Genomic DNA, 24645 nt, shown 5'->3' on the forward strand with positions numbered 1-24645 from the left:
TTGTTCCACCATTGGGGGCCAGAGCAGCGAACAGTTTTGACTGGGCTGAGCGGGAACTGTACTTCCTCAGTGGTAGGGAGGCGAGCAGGCCAGAGGTGGATGAAGCAGTGCCCTTGTTTGGGTGTAGGGCCTGATCAGAGCCTGGAGGTACTGAGGTGCCGTTCCCCTTCCGTAGGCGAGCACCATGGTCTTGTAGCGGATGCGAGCTTCAACTGGAAGCCAGTGGAGAGAGCGGAGGAGCGGGGTGACGTGAGAGAACTTGGGAAGGTTGAACACCAGACGGGCTGCGGCGTTCTGGATGAGTTGTAGGGGTTTAATGGCACAGGCAGGGAGCCCAGCCAACAGCGAGTTGCAGTAATCCAGACGGGAGATGACACTTAAGTGTGTTTGTTTTAAAGGTCTACATTGGATAGGATAAAGTAATCCTTCTCACCCCCCTTAAAAGATTTAGATGCACTATTGTAAAGTGGCTGTTCCACTGGATGTCATAAGGTGAATGCACCAATTTGTAAGTCGCTCTGGATAAGAACGTCTGCTAAATGACTTAAATGTAATGTAAACATTGGCTAAATGCTGAGAGATTGACATTTTCCTAAGACCTGCAATATGGAGCCTATAGCCTGTATGTATGAAAGGCCTTAATAAAAAGTCCTCTCAAACCTCTTGTCTCGCACTAGGAACGTTTTGGACTGTTGTTTTGTGCAGATTTAAAAGCAGATCTATAGGTGCATTGATACGTGTCCCCTTGAACCTTATATACGGAAGTGTTATGCACACACACAAAAGCTGTGTAAAAACTAAGCCCTGTAACAAACAAGTGAGGGAAGAACTTTGCAATGGAAAGTGGTCCTCGCCAAGACTCGGACTGTATTTGCCAACGCAATAATGTTTGAGGTCAAGATTGTATGGTTCAGTTACAATTACTGGCTATGCATCCAGTCCTCCTTCTCTTACCTCTCTTCCAGAGTCTATGATGAGCAGAACACCATCATTATGTATCATAATGATACTTCTTTCTTACCTCCCGTTTCTATCTACAGAACTTTGCTCACCCGACCTCTAGGCCTATTCAGGCAGCAGTTCACTCTCCTTCATTTTGTAGTGGGTTCGTTTTTCTGTTCAACGTTAGACAGTAGAATGTACCCTTCTGAAAGTCTCCCAGGCCCTTTATGATTCCCATTGAACGTCTTCGAGGCTCTCTTCCTTTCCCGTAGTCCTTGAAATGACAGACAGGCAGCTGTGGTATAAAAGGACAGACAGGCAGCATTCAAATTCTTTGCACCACCAATGTGAATGAATGTGTTACTGTAACAGATGTGTTTAGAAAAAGAGCAACACAATTTGTCATAGAACTGCTACACAGAAGCCTCTCTTTGGTCCCTGTGCCTTTTGATAGGCCTTAATGATGCCTCCACTTGTATTGAGCCTACTGTTTGTACGAGGAGCTCATTCAGCCAGTTTCATGTTACTTCTGCCAATTACGCGAGCTGGGATTAGCTGAACAAAAATAGGCATGACTTGCAGTCCATTTATCAAAAGTTATTTGTGCAATTACAAGGGAATTCTAGGTCTGGGAATTTCCAGGGACCTCACAATACGATATTATCACAATGCTTAAGTGCCGATATGATATGTATTTAGATTCTATCAAATCAACATTTATTGGTCTGGTACACAGTTTTACAGATGTTAACGCAGGTGCAGAGAAATGCTTATGTTTCTTGTTCCAACAATGCAGAAATGTCTAGCAATCCAATGACTATACACACATAATCCAACATTTACACAAATAAATAAATAAAGATGAGCAATTTTAGAATCTGGAATATATATATATATATAAATAATCTTTACATACTGTTTTACACACTTTATATGTTTATAATGTATTATGTTATATGTTTATATGTTTATAATGTATTCTAGTCAGGGACTCATCCTATATAACTACTGCTGTACACACCTTCTGTACACACCACATCTATTCATATACTGTCCATACTGCGTATACACACTAATATATATATATATTATATTATATATATATTATAGTATATATTCAGTGGGGCAATTAAAGTATTTAGTCAGCCACCAATTGTGCAAGTTCTCCCACTTTTTAATGCAAGTTCTCCCGGATTTTTAATGAATTTATTTGCAAATTATGGTGGAAAATAAGTATTTGGTCAATAACAAAAGTTGATCTCAATACTTTGTTATATACCCTTTGTTGGCAATGACAGAGATCAAACGTTTTCTGTAAGTCTTCACAAGGTTTTCACACACTGTTGCTGGTATTTTGGCCCATTCCTCCATGCAGATCTCCTCTAGAGCAGTGATGTTTTGGGGTTGTTGCTGGGCAACATGGACTTTCAACTCCCTCCAAAGATTTTCTATGGGGTTGAGATCTGGAGACTGGCTAGGCCACTCCAGGACCTTGAAATGCTTCTTACGAAGCCACTTCTTCGTTGCCCGGGCGGTGTGTTTGGGATCATTGTCATGCTGAAAGACCCAGACACGTTTCATCTTCAATGCCCTTGCTGATGGAAGGAGGTTTTCACTCAAAATCTCACGATATATGGCCCCATTCATTCTTTCCTTTACATGGATCAGTCGTCCTGGTCCCTTTGCAGAAAAACAGCCCCAAAGCATGATGTTTCCACCCCCATGCTTCACAGTAGGTATGGTGTTCTTTGGATGCAACTCAGCATTCTTTGTCCTCCAAACACAACGAGTTGAGTTTTTACCAAAAAGTTATATTTTGGTTTCATCTGATCATATGACATTCTCCCAATCTTCTTCTGGATCATCCAAATGCTCTCTAGCAAGCTTCAGACGGGCCTGGACATGTACTGGCTTAAGCAGGGGTCACGTCTGGCACTGCAGGATTTGAGTCCGTCCCTGGCGGCGTAGTGTGTTACTGATGGTAGACTTTGTTACTTTGGTCCCAGCTCTCTGCAGGTCATTCACTAGGTCTCCCTGTGTGGTTCTGGGATTTTTGCTCACCGTTCTTGTGATAATTTTGACCCCACGGGATGAGATCTTGCGTGGAGCCCCAGATCGAGGGAGATTATCAGTGGTCTTGTATGTCTTCCATTTCCTAATAATTGCTCCCACAGTTGATTTCTTCAAACCAAGCTGCTTACCTATTGCAGATTCAGTCTTCCCAGCCTGGTGCAGGTCTACAATTTTGTTTCTGGTGTCCTTTGACAGCTCTTTGGTCTTGGCCATAGTGGAGTTTGAAGTGTGACTGTTTGAGGTTGTGGACAGGTGTCTTTTATACTGATAACAAGTTCAAACAAGTGCCATTAATACAGGTAACGAGTGGAGGACAGAGGAGCCTCTTAAAGAAGAAGTTACAGGTCTGTGAGAGCCAGAAATCTTGCTTGTTTGTAGGTGACCAAATACTTATTTTCCACCATAATTTGCAAATAAATTCATAAAAAATCCTACATTGTGATTTTCTGGATTTTTTTTCTCATTTTGTCTGTCATAGTTGAAGTGTACCTATGATGCAAATTACAGGCCTCTCTCATCTTTTTAAGTGGGAGAACTTGCACAATTGGTGGCTGACTAAATACTTAATATATATATATTATAGTGTGTATACACAGTATGGACATTTTATGAATAGATAAGGTGTGTACAGCAGTAGTTATATAGGATGAATCATTGACTAGAATACATTATAAACATATAAAGTGTGCAAAACATTATGCCAACATTATTAAAGTGACCAACCAGTGTTCAATAACTCTTGGGCAGCAGTCTCTAAGGTACAGGGTAGAGTACTGGGTGGTAGCCGGCTAGTAACAGTGACTAAGCAGAGTACTGGGTGGAGGCCGGCTAGTGTTGACTGTTTAACAGTCTGATGACCTGGAGATAGAAGCTGTTTACAATCTCTCGGTCCCAGTTTTGATGCACCTGTACTGTCTTCGCCTTCTAGATGGCAGCGGGGTGAACAGGCCGTGGCCCTTGTGGCTGAGACAATTCTATATGACAATTCTATATGTATTGTGATTCGATACTGCGATTTTATTGCGCTTTGATGTTCCAAACATATTGCTCACTATCTGTCTGCTGGAGAGAGACAAGAGAGAGCATGATAACATTTGTTTTGATCAGTCATGGAAGTAAAAGTCCTATAAACATGTTGGCTCACTATTTTTAAAAAGAAGCTATAGGATGGAAAATACCGAGTTCTGGCGCATGTACAGCTACCTAGTATGAAATCCATACCCGGAGTCAAAGTATCGATATAATATTGTCCAAAATAATATCTGTAATATCTGTATAAATGATATCCCCCATCACTAAATTCTGCTGTTGGAGCACCATGCAGATACAACTTCAATGGTGGCCATATGAATAGCATCGTTGTTCTACGCTAAATTCACTAAAAGTTTGCTTAGGCAGCCGCTCCGTTCATTACTGTTATACTTGCAAGAAGAATATGTTTCGGTGGATCATGACCAAAACCAAATGACCTTGGACACTTTCTACAATAGCCTACAGACTGTGTTGCCAGCAACCATAACTGTGAGGGAAAACAGTCATAGAACGTAACCGTACATCAGAGGTTTGTTGAGGCTTTCTGCAACCACATTATATGCCTCTTAAATGTTTACTGTCGTTTACCCACTCGGTAGTTCTGGCAAACAAAGTGAAATCACAGTAAAACAGGGAGTGAACTCGTCCAAGCCACAGTGAACCTCGGTCATGCAAAGTACATGTGTGGAGAGGCCTTTGAGCAGTCGTGGGAAACCTGTCCTGTTGTTACTGGGTCAAGTGATTTGTGCTGGAAAAAAATGCATCCGTTCCCAAATATAACTCCATTCCTGAAATATATCACTCTCTATATTATCACACTGTCACCTGGCCAATCCAAGACATTTTGACATGCTCCACACACATTGAAACATCTACAGGATATTGATTATGATTCCGAATTGTGTCCTATTCTTGAAAGCCCCTACACTTACAGTATGTCCAAAGTTACATATAACATATGAGGCTATAAAAAAGATGAAAGTGATTGGTTGAATAAAGTGATTGGTTGAATAAAGTGATTGGTTGAATAAAGTGATTGGTTGATTGACCCTGGTGCTGTGCCTTTCCCCAGGTTCCAGGATTACAAGGCCTTGGAGACCCTGGTGGGTCTGCTGACAGACCAGCCTGAGGAGGTGCTGGTGAACGTGGTCGGTGCGCTGGGCGAGGGGGCCCAGAAACCTGCTAACAGGGCCACCATCAGGAAGTGTGGAGGCATCCAGCCCCTGGTCAACCTGCTGACGGGAACCAACCAGGCCCTGCTGGTCAACGTCACCAAGGCTGTGGGAGCCTGCGCCACCGAGCTTGAGAATATGACGTAAATCATAGAGATATATTTAATGTTGTGGCGTAAATCACCAACTCCGTTCAGATGATCAACAGACACAGACCCATGTATTGCCATCTCTTAAACTCTTCAAAATGGTTCATAACCCGTATCATTAGCGGTCGTTCATCATCGAAATTGGTCCTTCTAATGTTGATAACAGACGGTGTCCCGGTGATAGTGTCCGGCTATGATCTTAATCTCTCATCCTCGCCAGGTAGGTTTAATGTTCGTCTTCAGCGGAGTGACAGTTTTAAAAGCCTTGTTTATTGTACCTGCTGCGATAAATATGGTTGTGGTGGCGCGTCCCACAGTGTTACTGTACGTCTGTGGTCATTCATGTTGCTGAACTGGTCAGAGTAGCATACCTTCAACCGTCCAAGCCCTCGTGGCTGGAAAAACATCAACAGTGAACACATAGCTACAGTCCAGTTCTGCTAACTACAGTATGTGCCGCTTATTTGTCTTCAATGCTTCTAAACGCTGCATACAATATAGTCCCATTTGAATCTCATTGCTATTACAAGGCTGTTACAGACTGCAAGACCCATACTTAATTAACACTGGACATTAATAAATCACTTTGATGTCTGAGTATGTTTTGTTAGGCTAGCCATTAATGCCATTGTAAGAATAAGTAATATGGTGTTGATAAGCACAGTGGTGCAATAAAAGTTGCAGAACTGTTGTTTTGAAGAAATAAGGCCGTTTCAGCAAATAGGCTAGCTAGCCTAACTTCTCCATTCACCCAGGCAGAATGTTATATCTGAACCCATTCATTCAGGGCCATGTTTTCTCATGGAATGTATATTTAGGCCGTGTCATTTTTTTAGCATTTGCACTTAGTTGTGGACAGAAAGTCGTTATTTCCACAAGTGCTTTCTGTATGTCTTGTGGCAGGGTGAATTATTTTGAGGACCTGTGTGTACAGTAGTTTGCCGAGCAATTAACATAGCTCACATTTGATTGTTTCCTGCTCCAGACCACGTTTGGTCAGAGCTGGTTCTCAGATTAAGGACCTGACCAGGCCTGCTATTGTCACTCCACTGACTGACTGGACTACAGGGTGATGTATGTCTGTGCTACTCCAAACTCTACATGGTGCTTCAAATTCTTTGCAAAATCCATGTCAGTTATTGGCTTTGTTTAGCTTTGTTTTCCTGGTCCAGGCCACATGGCCAGGAAAACGTCCTGGCCATAGTTGTAACTTTTCAAAACTAGCTAATCGATGATCTACGCCTACCTGTTTGTTTTAAAATCCTTTTGAAAATAAGCGTATTTTTATTCTAAGCTATTGCACTGTGTGGCTAATGATATCATAGACAAAATATGGGGAAAATATCACATTACATTCCCTCCTAGTACTTTCTGTAATTTACAAGAAAGAACACACGTTTTGCAAATGCCTTGAGGCTTTGTGGTCTCCTTGTTTCCATCCCTCATCCAACTGTCAGTTGTCTCCTTCATGCTAACGTGTTTCATACCTGCTCTTGTGAGGACAGAGCTTTTCTGGCGCTCGATATGAAGTTTAGTTTGTTGTTGGGCTGGATTTAGGAGGCCCCTCTGACTGGAGTCTTACGATATGATCCCCCAGACTGATTTATGTGCAAACGGAAGACAGATGGCGCAGGGGACTTCTCTTGATGAGTGCTCGCTCATTGCCAGTCACGGAGATACCGTGATTAGGGAGTGTTTAAGTAATTATGACAGCATTCAATGTCGGCCTTGTTGGTGGAAGCACACATGGGAAAAACGTTACATGTTATTTATACCAGACAACGGGCACATTGTGGTGTAATTCTTTGGGTTCCCAGACCCTGACTACAGCCTTGACTACAGTCATGTACGCAGCATGAAATACGGCTTATGCTTAAGTAAACTTCAACTCGGACGCCATGAAATATAGAGAGACCTGTCTACTGGCTCTGTTTGATTTGGAAAGAGGTATCCCCAGACTACCCACCCACTGTACAGTATAATGTTGTTTTGGTTCTATATATAAATATCTGTATAGACCTCTCACTTTACCTTGATTTAAGTTAACCTATGGCCTACCGTCACATAGGCACTCAGTGATTTCTCATGAAGATCCACTTTACCAGACCAGACCAGACTGAGAGTGAGTTTTTAGAGCTGTGGTGGAAACAGAATAGGACTGGTGAAGGTTGGTTTGTCATTGAAAACCCATGCAGAACCCTTTGATTCTGCCCTGTGATGGGTTTTCAGAGCTTGGACAAATGAATACTACTGTATGGCCCAGCCAGAGCTCTGAGAAAGACGAGCACTCAAATGTTCCTCTTGACTGTGAAAGTATATACACTGAACAAAAATATAAACACATCATACCACAAATTCAAAGATTTTACTGAGTTACAGTTCATATAAGTAAATCAGTCAATTGAAGGCCCTAATCTATGGATTTCACATGACTGGAAATACAGATTTGCCTCTGTTGGTCACAGATACAAGTAGGGGTGTGGATCAGAAAACCAGTCAGTATCTGGTGTGACCACCATTTGTCTCCTACAGCGTGACACATCTCCTTCACATCGAGTTGATCAGGCTGTTGATTGTGGCCTGTGGAATGTTGTCCCACTCCTCTGAAATGGCTGTGCGAAGTTGCTGGATCTGCTCAATGGGTGACATGTCTGGTGTGTACGCAGGTCAATTCAAGAGCTGGGACATTATCAGCTTCAAGGAATTGTGTACAGATCCTTGCGACATGGGGCCGTGCATTATCATGTTGAAAAATTAGGTGATGGCGGTGGATGAATGAAATGACAATGGGCCTCAGGATCTCATCACTGTATCTCTACCTGCCCATACCATAACCCCATCGCCACCAATGGGGCACTCTGTTCACAACATTGACATCAGCAAACCACTCGCCCACACAACGCCAAACACGCTGTCTGCCATCTGCCGCTACAGTTGAAACCGGGATTCATCCGTGAAGAGCACACTTCTCCAGCGTGCCAGTGGCCATCGAAGGTGAGCATTTGCCCACTGAAGTCTGTTACAACACCGAACTGCAGTCAGGTCAGTACCCTGGTGAGGACGACAAGCATGCATATGAGCTTCCCTGAGACGGTTTCTGACAGTTTGTTCAGAAATTCTTTGGTTGTGCAAACCCACAGTTTCATCAGCTGTCCGGATGACTGGTCTCAGACGATCCCTCAGGTAAAGAAGCCAGATGTGGATGTCCTGGGCTGTCGTGGTTACATGTGGTCTGCGGTTGTGAGGCCGGTTGGATGTACAGCCAAATTCTTTTAGTAGATCATTTAACATGACATTTTCTGGCAACAGCATAATTTTTATAGACTTTTATTGTCCCCAGCACAAGGTGCACCTGTGTTATGATCATGCTGTTTAATCAGCTTCTTGATATGCCACACCTGTCAGGTGGATGGATTATTTTGGCTAAGACAAAATGCTCACTAATAAGGATGTAAACAAATGTCTTCACTAAATTTGAGAGAAATACTATTTTTGTGTGTTTGTAAAATTTCTGGTATCTTTTATTTCAGCTCATGAAACATGGGCCCAACACTTTACATGTTGTATTTATATTTTTGTTCAGAGTATATCACACTGACTGTGCCCACTGTAATATCACTCTCTATTATCTTTTTTCTCTCTCTCTCTCTCTCTCTCTCTCTCTCTCTCTCTCTCTCTCTCTCTCTCTCTCTCTCTGTCTCTCTGTCTCTCTGTCTCTCTCTGTGTCTCTGTCTGTGTCTCTCTCTCTCTCTCTGTCTCTCTCTCTGTCTCTGTCTCTGTCTCTCTCTCTGTGTCTGTCTCTCTCGATCCTCTCTCTACTGCTCTCTATCTCCCTCTCTCTCTCTCTCTCTCTCTCTTCGCTCTTCTACTACAGGATCATTGACCGTCTGGATGGAGTGCGTCTGCTCTGGTCCTTGTTGAAAAACCCAAACCCAGATGTCCAGGCCAGTGCTGCATGGGCTATTTGTCCATGCATTGAAAATGCAAAGGTACAGTACACAGTACATATTTACATAACATTGTAAATAACATTAAGTCTCAACCTTTCTGCAAAGGTTCTCATGTTCTATTACAGGTTTATATGTGTATGTTTATCTTGGTTGTAATATGTTCATCATGTTTATATCTTGGTTGTAATATGTTCATCATGTTTATATCTTGGTTGTAATATGTTCATCATGTTTATATCTTGGTTGTAATATGTTCATCATGTTTATATCTTGGTTGTAATATGTTCATCGTGTTTATATCTTGGTTGTAATATGTTCATCGTGTTTATATCTTGGTTGTAATATGTTCATCATGTTTATCTTGGTTGTAATATGTTCATCATGTTTATCTTGGTTGTAATATGTTCATCATGTTTATCTTGGTTGTAATATGTTTATCTTGGTTGTAATATGTTTATCTTGGTTGTAATATGTTTATCTTGGTTGTAATATGTTCATCATGGTTGTAATATGTTCATCATGTTTATCTTGTTTGTAATATGTTCATCATGTTTATCTTGTTTGTAATATGTTCATCATGTTTATCTTGGTTGTAATATGTTCATCATGTTTATCGTGGTTGTAATATGTTCATCATGTTTATCTTGGGTTGAATATGTTCATCATGTTTATCGTGGTTGTAATATGTTCATGTTTATCGTGGTTGTAATATGTTCATCATGTTTATCATGGTTGTAATATGTTCATCATGTTTATCTTGGTTGAATCCCTCTCTCACACTGTTCAGAAGCCTGTTTATATCATCATGCAGGTCAGCCTCCTTAAGCCTCTCTCTCCTTAAAGACAATATGGTGTCGAGAGGTTGCTGCAAGGGTGACGTTGTGTCACTGGAGGCTTACATGAACCCTCCTCTAATACAAAGCAGAACACGCTGCTCTCTGTTGGTGAACTGGTGAACTGGGAAACAGGCAGCTGGCAGGCAGGCATGCAGGGAGAGACTTGGAGGAGTAATATCCTGTTCTGACTCCTCTGTTGAAAATCCTCAACATGCTCTGAGTTACAGAGTCATACAACCAGCCGCAGCTTCTTCTTACGAGCAGGGTGCCAGACAGACAGGCTGTGACCCCATTCTGCACATAAAGGCTGGGGTACATACTTCTACTGTCCAGTCCTCATGGCATAGGGCCTGCTGTATAGCATTCATATGCTGTCTGAATTCCAAATTGCACCCTATTCCCTATATAGTGCATTACTTTTGACCAGAGGGCCCATAGGGATCTAGTCGAAAGTAGTGCACTATGTAGGGAATAGGGTGCCATATGGGACTCAGGGTCTATTGCATTCATATAGCTATACCTCAGCCGTTCTATCTAAATTCCCCCCTAATATTTCTGTCAGTGGGTTTGATTCCCAGGGTTGTTGTATAATTTTTCCAAAATACAAATGTAACATAGTTCTATTAGATTATAGCCAAGATGAACGTAAACAGCTTGTCAGTTGGACAATCTGTTGACGTTTATACAGATACATTGGGCCTAGCTCAGGCAGGTGTCTCAGTCAGGGTGATGGGAGCTTTTCACTTGCTACAAGGAATTTTTCCGGACCAAAATTGTGACAAAAATGATCTATGGCAACCATATGGAAGAGGAGTGCCGACCGGCTGCAGCTTGAACACTAACAAAGTTTGACCATGTTTATCTGGACTTTAGGGTGCCAATTTTTGTAGTGAATACATGAACATGCTCTTTGGTTGATTTCTGACACCGGGGCAATGACGAAAGCTAAATAGTGCGTTGGTTTAGCCTGTCGAGCGAGCGAGGGGAGCCTGATACTGCTCGGTGCAGTAGTAGTTATATAGATAAAAGCCCCATGTGGTTTTAGTTAGCAGCTCCACAGTGGATTTATGAGAGGATCATGGTGTAAATGCAGCTGCTGGATGCTCCAGTCCTTACCTCTACTCCTACTCAGGCATATACAGACACATACAAGAACAGTACGCCCCACTTGTACCGGCCTGCCTGGCCAGCTCCCTCTGCGAGTAAAGCCCTAGTCATTATTGCAGTCAGCAGGGGCTTTGCAGTGAATCAGTCAATTAGCATTGTTTCCTCAATCAAGGAGGTAACCTGCCCTGCTGCTCATGTAATGAAGTGCATTATTAAGTTGCCTGGACACGGGCAACTTGCGATAACCTGGTTTATTTACCATTTACATAGTAGCCTATGGACGTAGGAGCCTGATTGCTTGCTTGCTGGAGAGGGTCAGGGCAAACTACTCTGCTGTGCCGCTTGGGCCGGCTTCCTTTCCCCCTCCCTCAGACAAGGCCAAATCACGCACACCGACCAGATAATGTGTTTTCTATTTCATTTCATCTTCGGGAAAAAGGGACAGCAGGATGGCCGGGGCCTTCCGTGTGTAGCTGTATAATGCTGTGGTTTCCAGGGATCTGGGGTTCTGTCCAGGCCATGAAAGGGATCCTCACTAGTCCGCCGCCGCAGCTGGTGACTTGAGAAGCGCTTCCTCTGTCGCTGGTGAGTCGCGGCATCATCAGTATTCCTGAGGAAAGGCTTCCTGTGCTGTGTGCGCTCTCTGTGCTGTGTGGAGGCGGAGCGGGGGGTCAGCTCCTGGCTCCTGCCCGGGCACACACACACACTGCCCCTCCTCTGGCACCACATCTGAGGGGAGCAGAGAGAGACACACCACCGTGTTCCGTCTTGCTCTCTGAGCCCTGGCCTGTCAGAGCTAGAAGGTTCCATTCAACAGCCACGATACCTGCTGTGGTAGTGTCCCATTGTCACTGCTTTGGTTGGATATGCCTGCACTCCTGTCCCTCGTTGAATAGGCCACTCACATTGAGGCTAGTGTGAGTGTGGTTAACCGGGCAGTTATTATTGCATTTATCTTTTATTTAACGAGGTGAGTCCCATTGAGATGCAAATCTCTTTTACAAGTGGAGCCCTTGGCCTGGCACAACCACACACAACCCCCAAAGGGAGGGGGTTATGATTCATTACCTAGACAATCATGTCTACGTACAAAAAACGAAGAAACAAGCTATATTAAATCCTCAATGTCCTAGATGGAGATATAATGTTGATGGATATTGAAATGGAGCATGCGTTGTGATGATTTGCACTCAGCCATCTCTAATTATATGCTTTCCATAATCTTGGTTTACTATTTTCATATTGCTGGAGAAAGGCTGGCAGTGGCTGTGTATGCCACCTTGATATATACCTCCTTTTGGTGCCGATTTTGTTGAGTTGTGATTTTAAAAGAGGCCCGATCTGCCAAGCTTCATTGAAGGCTGCGTATGTGCCCACTCTCTTCCGCTGTGGTTCCTCAGAGAGCTTGGACGGCACAGCCCCATAAGTGGCTGAGAGTCCTGTGGTACCAGCTAGCCCACTGGTGCCATGCACTTAAACCAGTGTCTACGGTGCCAGCCTGGCCTGTATGGTCGGGGAAACACACCGACTCCTTCAGTTCCTCTGCACACTGATTCTGACACCATGTTTTGGTCCTGTGTTCTGAACCATGTAACCTACATGGAGAGGTCATTAGATAGGCCTTCTGTTGAAGTAGTAGTAGTGTCCTTCTGTAGCTCAGTTGGTAGAGCATGGCGCTTGTAACGCCAGGGTAGTGGGTTCGATTCCCGGGACCACCCATACGTAGAATGTATGCACACATGACTGTAAGTCGCTTTGGATAAAAGCGTCTGCTAAATGGCATATATTATTATTATTATTATAGTGCTCTGAACCATGTAACCTACATGGAGAGGTCATTAGATAGGCCTTCTGTTGAAGTAGTGCTCTGAACCATGTAACCTACATGGAGAGGTCATTAGATAGGCCTTCTGTTGAAGTAGTGCTCTGAACAATGTAACCTACATGGAGAGGTCATTAGATGGGCCTTCTGTTGAAGTAGTGCTCTGAACCATGTAACCTACATGGAGAGGTCATTAGATAGGCCTTCTGTTGAAGTAGTGCTCTGAACCATGTAACCTACATGGAGAGGTCATTAGATAGGCCTTATGTTGAAGTAGTGCTCTGAACCATGTAACCTACATGGAGAGGTCATTAGATGGGCCTTCTGTTGAAGTAGTGCTCTGAACCATGTAACCTACATGGAGAGGTCATTAGATAGGCCTTATGTTGAAGTAGTGCTCTGAACCATGTAACCTACATGGAGAGGTCATTAGATAGGCCTTCTGTTGAAGTAGTGCTCTGAACCATGTAACCTACATGGAGAGGTCATTAGATAGGCCTTATGTTGAAGTAGTGCTCTGAACCATGTAACCTCATGAACCTGTTGAAGTATGTGAACCATGTAACCTACATGGAGAGGTCATTAGATGGGCCTTCTGTTGAAGTAGTGCTCTGAACCATGTAACCTACATGGAGAGGTCATTAGATAGGCCTTCTGTTGAAGTAGTGCTCTGAACCATGTAACCTACATGGAGAGGTCATTAGATAGGCCTTCTGTTGAAGTAGTGCTCTGAACCATGTAACCTACATGGAGAGGTCATTAGATAGGCCTTCTGTTGAAGTAGTGTTCTGAACAATGTAACCTACATGGAGAGGTCATTAGATAGGCCTTCTGTTGAAGTAGTGCTCTGAACAATGTAAGCCTACCTGGGGGTGTAGAAAGGGGAGTCCAAATAACTCCTCATCCAAATGGAACCTAACCATTAGATAGGTCTGCTGTAGAAGGATTAGTTTCCCTTGGCCCTTGTATTTCTTAGCAAGAAATCTCATCAATTTTGCCCTGTTGATTTCTGTAAATGGCTTTTTACAACAAACGGACTATATCTCCCCTATGACATGCTTGATGAGGAATAGCTACTGGCACACCACACAGCCCATCCGTATTTACAATGGCCCTATCAGTCGAGTGGAAAACAGGAGAGAGCCACGGCTACTCACCTTACCTCCGATTGGGCTGACTGGCACTGATGGGGTTTTGATTGTTGCTAAGGCTGATGAAAAGGCTTTTTCTTTTTCCTTAGCTTGTGTGTTTCTTTGGTTTTCTCTGCTCTGCTCAAATGCCCCTTGCTTCCCTCCCTGCCCATTACACAGTCTCCCTGCGCCACTTCATTTCACAGATTGAGAACACCAAGCTAATAAGAGGCTTTTTACTTTTAGGATTCAGGGGAAATGGTGCGCTCATTTGTCGGTGGATTGGAACTGATTGTTAATTTGCTGAAATCAACAAACAAAGAGGTACTGGCGAGCGTGTGTGCCGCCATAGCCAAAATAGCCAAAGACGAAGAGAATCTGGCAGTCATCACTGACCACGGGGTTGTACCGATGCTGGCCAAGCTGACAAACACAGTAAGTACACCTCAAAATACTTCTAATCCTACTCAATTAGCCTGTGTGTTTACTGGGAATCTTCAGTCCTGTTGTAAATGGACTGTCTATGATACCATCATCTCAGTTGTAATTTAAAAGTTCACTGTAGTGTTTGAAACAAACTCTATTGAGTAGTATGCATAGCCTAGGCCCTGGTCAAAAGTAGTGCACTATATAGGAAATAGGATGCCATTTGAGATGTAGCCATAGATGTCTGTTGTCCTATTTTCTCTGTTTTACAGACTGATGATAAGCTGCGTCGTCACCTGGCTGAGGCCATTGCCCGTTGCTGCATGTGGGGCAGTAACAGGGTGTTGTTTGGGGAGGCGGGGGCCGTGGCCCCCCTCGTCCGTTACCTGAAATCCAAGGACACCTCAGTCCACCAGGCCACAGCTCAGGCCCTTTTCCAGCTCTCCAAGGACCCCAACAACTGCATCACCATGCACGACAACGGAGTGGTCAAGGTATGTTCTTTGGCCCCTGATGTTTTCAATCACTTTTTTAGCTCACAACCACTTGTCCATTCCATACCTAATGGTCAAGGCGTGTTCAAGGTATGTTCATTAATATCTTTGCTCATGATCATTCACTTTAAAAAACAACAACACTCAAAATAATCTTATGAAAAGAACACTTCATAAAACTTGTGGGTTTCGGACATGTGTGAAACATGCCAACAAATCACATGAAAAATGTCATGTGGGAAAAACGGATACGTGAGTCAGACACGTGGTTTATGGATACGTGTGATGGATTTTTCACATGTACATTTTTCACATGACTCAGACACGTGGTTTAGAGATTTGAATTTGAGATTTGAAGTGCGCCATATTGCTGAATGGTACCAAAAAATAACTAAGGATCATGGTGAAAGTGGCTGTAACTAGCAAAAGATCATGGTCGACGTAGTCGTTATCATCCTGCCTGAGAGAGTTAACCATGGAGTCTCCTAGTAGCCTGCAGTCCTGTGATTGATTAACTCACCACCTGGATTCGGTCTTATGAGGCAATTTTTTTTTTTACATTGGATAAAAGTAGAGACTCAGAGCTACAAAATGGTATATCATACACTGCATTTTTGAGGAACAATGGGAAAGTAATTCTGCTTTGAAAAGTTGCTAAACATTTAAACTCACTTTTGAGAAACTGGCCTTTGAATGTATGTAGTGAAGAGCTCTTCTTTGTCTACATCTCATTCAGCACCGTACACACCCTCTTATGCTTTAGCCCCACCCATCTCGTTTCGCTTTCCGAGCGTTCTGAGCGCACACTTGACGCTCTGGCTGATGATTTGTTTACATATGGATTGAAAACAACCTAACCAGTTCTGCTGGCAACAATTTAATTCCACTTTTTAGGCAGACGTTTCCTGATACCAGCCATATTCAATGCGTGCTGTACACTTTAGCTTAAGACATGTAGCTAGCTAGCTAGGTAAACAATGAACCTAGCTAGGTAACCAACATGTAAGATCACACACGTCAAGTAACATTAGCTAACGAGCCAGCCAGCTAACGTTAGCTAGTTAAACAACAATGAACATTGTGCCAAATCATGTCGTTACTACCCTGCATGAAAATGCTGGGGAGCTAACCAACCAGGTTCAATGTTAGCTAGCTAATATTAGGCTCTAACTAGAAAAGCAAACAACTCTGGGATAGAGTAATAACGTCAGCTAGGGAGCCAGCCAGCTAACGTTAGTTAGCTAACTAGCTTGAAATGAAAGCACTTTCTGGCAAAATTAGAAATGTGTAATATCTGAAAATGTAGCTAGCTAATGCTAGACTGTCTTACCTGTATACATCATCATGCATGATGGACGCCTCTCCCTGTCACGGATGTCATGCCACGGTTGCTAATAGCTTGAAGATGTAAACTGGAGACGGGTGTTTTCTCCATCTCTTTAGCAATCATACTCTAATTCCACTGATTTCAAAACTTGATCCTCCAGAAAGTGGAGTGCAACACTTATGCAGCTCCACTAAACACTACTTTTTTTTAAAAGCCGCGTTCGACAGGATTACCAACACAGACTGCCCAGCTCAAATAGACAGAAGCCTTCTATATGGCAGACCAATCCCAACTCTGAACTCGGCATGTCGAGCCCACTCATTATCTCAGCCAATCATGTCTAGTGGGAAGGTTGCTGACTTTTTTTGTGGCTTAACCAAAAAGGCTCGTAATTTAACAATTGTATTCGTATTTACAGATGGCATACAAGTTTATTATTAAGGCACATGAAATTTCACAAGTTCCAGAAGGCATTTCCGCCAAAAAACACATTTTGATTAAAAAAACTAAAGAAATGTTAAAATGGCTCTCCTCTGAAGTCATGACTTGCGACATACGCCTAGTTCATTGAAACGGGTCACAAATGTAGTAGTCAGAATTAGTGATTCTAATGAAATAGAATCACTATTTAATTAAATATCTCGATTTATAGCAAACTTTTTAAAATAATTCACTGTGGGGATTGAATTTGATCATCATAAACGGCCATCAAATTTTTTTTGGTTTGGCCCATCTGGCGACCGTAATTTACATAGGCTTTCTAGGACTTTTGATACAGCTAGGTTGCTACGCAGTAGCCGACCAGAAGAGCTTATGACTTCACCCTCCAGACCAGACACTGGGTGCCTGTAGTAAATCCATTAGCTGCTCCTCTCTGTCTGTCACTTGCTCCGTGCACACAGCTCGTTCTGCATGCGCTCTGTTCATGGCGCTCTTAGTCATTGAGTATCCATAGCAACGGCTATGCTCGGGCTGCTCTGCTCAATGAAGAGACATGAGAGAGCAGTTAGCTGTTAGCTATTTTTCGTCACTCTAAACTCAACATAACTCAAGGAACATTATTATTTTCTGTGAAATAATCTCTCCTGTCTCATATTTCACGAGGTTGGAAGCACTTCTGACTCCATGTTATGATCTTATTCAGATATAATTGTACTGCGCAGCAGAGCACACACAAATGGCTCAGCTTCAAAGTGTTAGTGATCAATTTAGTGATAACTGAGCCCTACAAGTACCCTAATTATTGATGAAAAAACAGGCCCTACCCGGATGTGTAATATCAGGGCCGTCAGGCTCGTGTTGGGTAGCAGAGCTCTAATGTGGTTTCCCAACATTTCACGTTTCACGTGTGCTTTTGCAACTGTGCGGGATTAGAACCTGGGTCTCCCACGAGAGAAACCAACGTCATGATCATTCGACTAACTCTCATTTTAAAGTCGCAGTCTACTACACTTTCACATGTAATACCTACATATTTAAAGCAGTCCACCATAGTCCCTGTGCCCAAGTATTCCAAGGTAACCTGTCTAAATGACTATTGCCCCGTAGCACTCACATCTGTAGGCTTGAAAGGCTGGTCACGGCTCACATCAACACCATCATCCCAAACACCCTGGACCCACTCCAATTTGCATACCGCCCCAACAGATCCACAGTTAACACAATCTCTATTGCATTCACACTGCCCTCTCACACCTGCACAAGAGGAACACCTACTGTATGTGAGATTGCTGTGCATTAACTACAGCTCATCATAAAACACCATAGTCCCCTCCAAGCTCATCCTTAAGTTGGGACTGAACACCTGCCTCTGCAACTGGAGTCTGGACTTCCTGACTGGCCACCCCCATGTGGGGAGGGTACAACACTGCCACATTGACCCTCAACACGGGGGCCCCTCAGAGGTGTGTGCTTAGTCCCCTCCTGTACTCCATGTTCAACTGCGACTTCAACACCATCATTACATTTACTGACGATGACAATGAGACAGCCTATAGGGAGGAAGTCAGAGTCCTGGCAGTGTGGTGCCAGGACAACAACCTCAGCCTGACAAAGGAGCTAATCGTGGACTGTAGGAAATGGAGGGCCGAGCACGCCCCCATTTTATTTGTATTTTAAATCCGTTATTTTACTAGGTAAGTTGACTGAGAACACGTTCTCATTTGCAGCAACAACCTGGGGAATAGTTACAGGGGAGAGGGGGATGAATGAGCCAATTGTAAACTGGGGATTATTAGGTGACCGTGATGGTTTGAGGGCCAGATTGGGAATTTAGTCAGGACACCGGGGTTAACACCCCTACTCTTACGATAAGTGCCATGGGGTCTTTAATGACCTCAGAGAGTCAGGACACCCGTTTAACGTCCCATCCGAAAGACGGCACCCTACACAGGGCAGTGTCCCCAATCACTGCCCTGGGGCATTGGGATATTTTTTTAGACCAGAGGAAAGAGTGCCTGCTACTGGCCCTCCAACACCACTTCCAGCAGCATCTGGTCTCCAATCCAGGAATTGACCAGGACCAACCCTGCTAAGCTTCAGAGCAAGCCAGCAGTGGTATGCAGGGTGGTATGCTGCTGGCCCATTCACATCGACAGGGCTGTAGCGGAGCTGGTCGAGAGCTTCAAGTTCCTCGGTGTCCACATCACTAACACAGTTGTGAAGAGGGCACAACAACGCCTCTTCCCCCTCAGGAGGCTGAACAAATGGCATGGGCCCTCAGATCCTCAAAAGTTATACAGGTGCATTATTGAGAGCATCTTGACTGGGTCCATCACCGTGGCATCACCACGGTATTGCAACTGCTTGGCATCCGACCGCAAGGCACTACAGAGGGTAGTGCGTACGGACGGCCCTGTACATCACTGGGACCATCGCTCCCTACCATCCAGGATCTCTATACCAGGCGGTGTCAGAAGAAGGCCCTAAAAATTGTCAACGACTCCGGTCGTAGACGGTTCTCTCTGCTACCGCACGGAAAGCGGTACCGATTCACCAAGTCTGGAACCAACAGGACCCTGAACCGTTTCTACCCCCAAGCCATAAGACTGCTAAATAGTTAGTCCAGCTAGCTATTTGGTTTACTATTTAAATATATGCATTTGACTCATCACATATTCAGCTGCTACTGTTTATTATCTGATTCTGTTTCCTAGTCACTTTATTCCTACGTATATGTACATACAGTATCTACCTCACTTACCCCATACCCCTGCACATCGACTCAGTACTGGTACCCCATGTAATATAGCTAAGTTTTCTTATTTTAGCATTACTTTTATTACGTTATTACATTTCTATTATTTCTCTATTTTCTCGCTCTCTGCATTGTTAGGATGGGACCATAATCATGGTCATAATCATAATCTGTTAGTCTACACCTGTTGTTTACGACACGTGACAAACAAAATGTTATTGATTTGATTCAGAACATTTATTGAGTTTCTCAGGATTTGCTTGTCACGCCCTGACCTTAGAGATCCTTTAAATTCTCTATTTGGTAGGTCAGGGTGTGACTAGGGTGGGAAATCTATGTTTAAATGTCTTTGTTGGCCCGAGTATGGTTCCCAATCAGAGGCAGCTGTCTATCGTTTTCTCTGATTGGAGATCATACTTAGGCAGCCCTTTTTCCCACCTTCTGTTGTGGGATCTTGTCTTTTTGTGTTGCATGTGTTGCACTCCTAGCTTTATGTTCATTGACTTGTTTATTGTTTTTGGTAGAGCATTTAAAATGAAAGAAAATGTACACCTACCACGCTGCACCTTGGTCTTAATTTAACGACAGATGTAACATTGGTGTGATTAATCACGATTATCGCATATTCATAATTTGCTCAAATTGAGCTGTAATTTAAGAGTTTTATATAGAAAGCATTACAAGAATATTGCCGTTTTGATTTTGTCCAAAGCATCGGTTAGCAAAATCAGGAATATTGATAAACACTTTATTTAACCTCAAAGTCAACTTGTTTGGACATCGTGTTGTTGTTTTTAGCTGTATAGATTATATATTTAGAATGTTTTCAATGTATTTTGAACGCTTTCAGACAATGTGATTGAAAAGAATAATGGTTTTTCACATGAAACTGCACATCCGATTTTCACATGGAAATGTTTTTAACATGTGAAACCTCAAATTCCACATGTGCAACAGCAATTCACATGGGAGGTGAAAACGTGTTTTTCTTCTCACATGTGAAAGGTGGTATTAACATGTGAACTCTAATACATGGGAGGGGAAAACGTGTTTTTCTTCTCACATGTGAAAGGTGGTATTAACATGTGAACTCTAATACATGGGAGGGGAAAACGTGTTTTTCTTCTCACATGTGAAAGGTGGTATTAACATGTGAACTCTAATACATGGGAGGGGAAAACGTGTTTTTCTTCTCACATGTGAAAGGTGGTATTAACATGTGAACTCTAATACATGGGAGGTGAAAACGTGTTTTTCTTCTCACATGTGAAAGGTGGTATTAACATGTGAACTCTAATACATGGGAGGGGAAAACGTGTTTTTCTTCTCACATGTGAAAGGTGGTATTAACATGTGAACTCTAATACATGGGAGGTGAAAACGTGTTTTTCTTCTCACATGTGAAAGGTGGTATTAACATGTGAACTCTAATACATGTGAAAATATGGTTTCCATGTGAAATGTAAGCTCAATATGTGCTATTTCATGTGGAAATTCCTCAAACGTTCTCCTCACACCTTCATAGAATTTCTTTTCACTTATATTTATATAATTTATTTTTATTTTCAGCATTCTGTTAGTGCACATGAAGTTAGTTTTTGCAGTTTTATTTGGTAATTTAGCACAACACGTCTAATGAATGGGGCTTGGAGCCCCATCACTCTACTATGTTTAAGCGATGTGTGAAAACACTGATAATAAACTTTGAAAACCTGTAACTATTTTCAGAGCCTTTGACCAAAGGAGCAGAAACAAAGGTAGTTTTATTCTCGTCCGAAACATGACTCCACATTCTAACTGTCATGGGAGTTCAGAAAAGCAAACAACTCGGTGTGTGCGAAGTGCCACTTCCCTTGTAAACCCTAGATGCCATTACAGAGCAAGTCAAAAGGGTGTATCTTGGGTAACTGTTGCTAAGAGTTGTCCCTGGACATGAGAGCAGAATGTGTCAGTGACATGTTTTAGGCCAAGGAACAGGGCCAAGGAGAACAACACTATGTTATGGTGGATATACTTTCAAATGAAAGCACTGCTTCACTGAGAAGAACATCTACTAAGTTAGAAGCAGTCTAAACTACGCCGTTGCAGTCCCTTGGTTCTAATCCATAAGTGACTGAGAATAGAGAACAGTGAGTGTTTCATACAGAATAATAGTCTTTTATTATTTTCATTTTCCGATACTTTTCCCAAATTAGTCGTGTTTATATTTATACGTGACTTTGAAGTAAAGATTTTATGTTTAGATTGAAACTGTATTTAATGTCATGTTGTAGAGAATGGCGTAACGCAATGTTTGGGGAAATGTTTTTTAAATTTGTTTATCACATTACTTTCAGAAGGAGATTGTCACGTGAGAAATCTTTTGTGACCACATAGGGTTAACCTACTTTTTTTTCCAACAACAACTGCAATGTAAATTATGAAGGGGTTCTGCCATTGCAGCCAAATATTTTTTCCCATGTTCATTTAATGGTGTACTTTAGCTTGATCTACTGTCGCAGTATATGTGGTTCAACACTACCCATAATTGGTAGCTGGACTGAACATTGGGTGTTCCGAAAGAGTAATGTCCAATTTTGCAAAAGTCATTAAGAAGAATGTTTTTTGTACTTCAAGCCAACACAAAAACCTGGACAGCTGTGTGTTTGTGTGTGTGTGTGTGTGTGTGTGTGTGTACGTACGTACGTACGCATGTTTGCTTGTGAGTGTGTACGTATGTTCGTGCGTGCGCTTGTGTGTCTGCATGCCCTGCATACCACTCTTTTAATCAGTCTCTTTCTGTTTGCTCTTATTAATGTACCAGTGCAGAGTAAGTTGTTTCAACACAACTCCAAAATGTATTTTGGGATTATAAAGAGCTTAATTACGAGGGGGGAAAAAGGCAGGTTACGTTACACCACTATTGCGTGTTTAATTTGTTCTTAATCTGAGCGGTGAAAAGGAAACACACAGGCGGCTGCATTGTTTCAGTCTGACTGGGTTCATACTAACAGTCTGCTGATATATACCTGCCTGATCCCTAGACAACATTGCGAAACATTACGACGCAAGAGCCTGTCGGTAGTTAAACACTGAGAGAGGCATTGAGGCCTAGCTGTGTTATGTACATCCTGCTTCTGATCTATGGATTGGTTTGACAGAGAATGTGTTCGAACAATATTTCCTGACTTTTTTTTTTTTCGTTTAATGGGTTTGAGAAGGGTTTATCAAGGAGCGATGCTTGGCTCTCTGTCGGTGTAATTTACGGCCCAGTGTAAAATTAAAGACTGCCTCTTGTGTTATTGCAACCGTATTTCAAAGTGCCTTTCTCTGCCATTGAAAAGCTCTCAAAACATGTACACCCGCAAGTTGTATAATGATTTTGTAGGATTTTCTCTCATTGCCCCTCTCTCCTAACATTCTGTTCAGTACTGTATGTAACCTTCCTCCCCAGCATTCTTAATGGTGTATAACTTAGTCCCCTAAGCTTAGCAGAGGAAATTAAGCATTGAAAAGAAAGTATTTTACACTGGAAAACACATTAGTGACCAGTCTGAGTTTTTTTATTTTTTATTTTTTATGTCCCTCGGTCTTAAAAATATCCAAACGCCATTTCATTGCATCTCTTCAAATTTCATAAACTGTATTAAAACCTTGTAATATTGCATGAAAAATATGAAAACATCTTTATATGAGCAGAATAAAAACCACAACATTTTTTTACAGCGTGTTTGCTTTGGCGATTTCATTAGACATTCAAAATGTTTCACTTAGAGGTTTCGTGTCTGTCCCGTTTTTCAGAATGACTCAGTCTTGTGTTTATGTCATTGTGTTATTGTGCTTTATGTCATTGTGTTATTGTGCTTTATGTCATTGTGTTTATGTCATTGTGTTATTGTGCTTTATGTCATTGTGTTGTCGTGTGTTTTGTCATTGTGTTGTCGTGTGTTTTGTCATTGTTTTGTCGTGTGTTTGGTCATTGTGTGTTCGTGTGTTTGGTAATTGTGTGTTCGTGTGTTTTGTCATTGTGTTATCGTGTGTTTTGTCATTGTGTTATTTATTGTGTTTTATCACAGTGTTATTGTGTGTTTTGTCATAGTGTTAGTGTGTGTTTTGTCATTGTGTTATTTATTGTGTTTTATCACAGTGTTATTGTGTGTTTTGTCATAGTGTTAGTGTGTGTTTTGTCATTGTGTTATTTATTGTGTTTTATCACAGTGTTATTGTGTGTTTTGTCATAGTGTTAGTGTGTGTTTTGTCATAGTGTTAGTGTGTGTTTTGTCATAGTGTTAATGTGTGTTTTGTCCTCCGTTTCCTGGTTCTGTTGGGGAGCTCTGTGAACAAGCCTTGGAGGAGTTTTCAGGGGCTGCTAGCTTTCCCAGAGGAAGTGTCTAAGCAGAAAAGGCGCCAAGATGAATTGTCCTTCCTGTTTGAGTTGACATCTACACTTGGTATCTCACACTTTTATAAGGATGGTGCTTTATTTAGTCCCTTTTACAAAATCAACACACCCTCCTCTTTGCTTTACATCGTTTCCAGAGGGCCGCGGATTGTTTGCTGAAACCGTAAATCCTTGTGGACAGCTTCAGCTAGCTTTCTGTATTAAAGGGTCTCTTTCATAAGACAAGCTTTGTGAGGTAAAATGATGTAAATTACAAAATGCGCGTGGTAGGTATTCCAGAGAATGGCCGTTGCCAGCTCCTAGCTCGTATGTATTTTAGGCTTTAAATCTCAAAATTAGAAAAACGTTTGCACTGTTGTTGCCATGTATACTTAGTCTACTCTTTCGCTTTGCACTGTCGGTGTTTGTCTTCATTTTCTGTGCTCTACACGCTCAAACTGAACTAGTGAACAAGACAAGGGAGAGAGGGGGGAGAATAAATAGAGGGAGGGAAGGAGTGGGAGTGAAAGAGAGAGTGAGAGCAGCAGTCAGAATTTCAAACACTGCACCATCTCAGAAGAAAGATTTCTGAAGTTTCCTCTTAGTCATGCTCTGTCTGTAACAGAATG

The 24645-nt window shown here is 42.4% G+C and overlaps 1 protein-coding gene across 2 annotated transcripts in view; it reads left to right on the forward strand.

The window, feature by feature from the left end:
- odad2 (outer dynein arm docking complex subunit 2) overlaps positions 1–24645 on the forward strand; it is a 74065-nt gene that overhangs the window by 38965 nt on the left and 10455 nt on the right. For both annotated transcript variants that reach the window (XM_052483293.1, XM_052483292.1), the window contains exons 16-19: positions 5120–5362; positions 9243–9357; positions 14460–14648; positions 14912–15133. In XM_052483293.1, the coding sequence (XP_052339253.1) occupies positions 5120–5362; positions 9243–9357; positions 14460–14648; positions 14912–15133 (769 nt within the window). The remainder of the gene's footprint in view (positions 1–5119; positions 5363–9242; positions 9358–14459; positions 14649–14911; positions 15134–24645) is intronic.

Source organism: Oncorhynchus keta, chromosome 28 (genome assembly GCF_023373465.1).
Source record: "Oncorhynchus keta strain PuntledgeMale-10-30-2019 chromosome 28, Oket_V2, whole genome shotgun sequence".
NCBI lineage: Eukaryota > Metazoa > Chordata > Actinopteri > Salmoniformes > Salmonidae > Oncorhynchus > Oncorhynchus keta.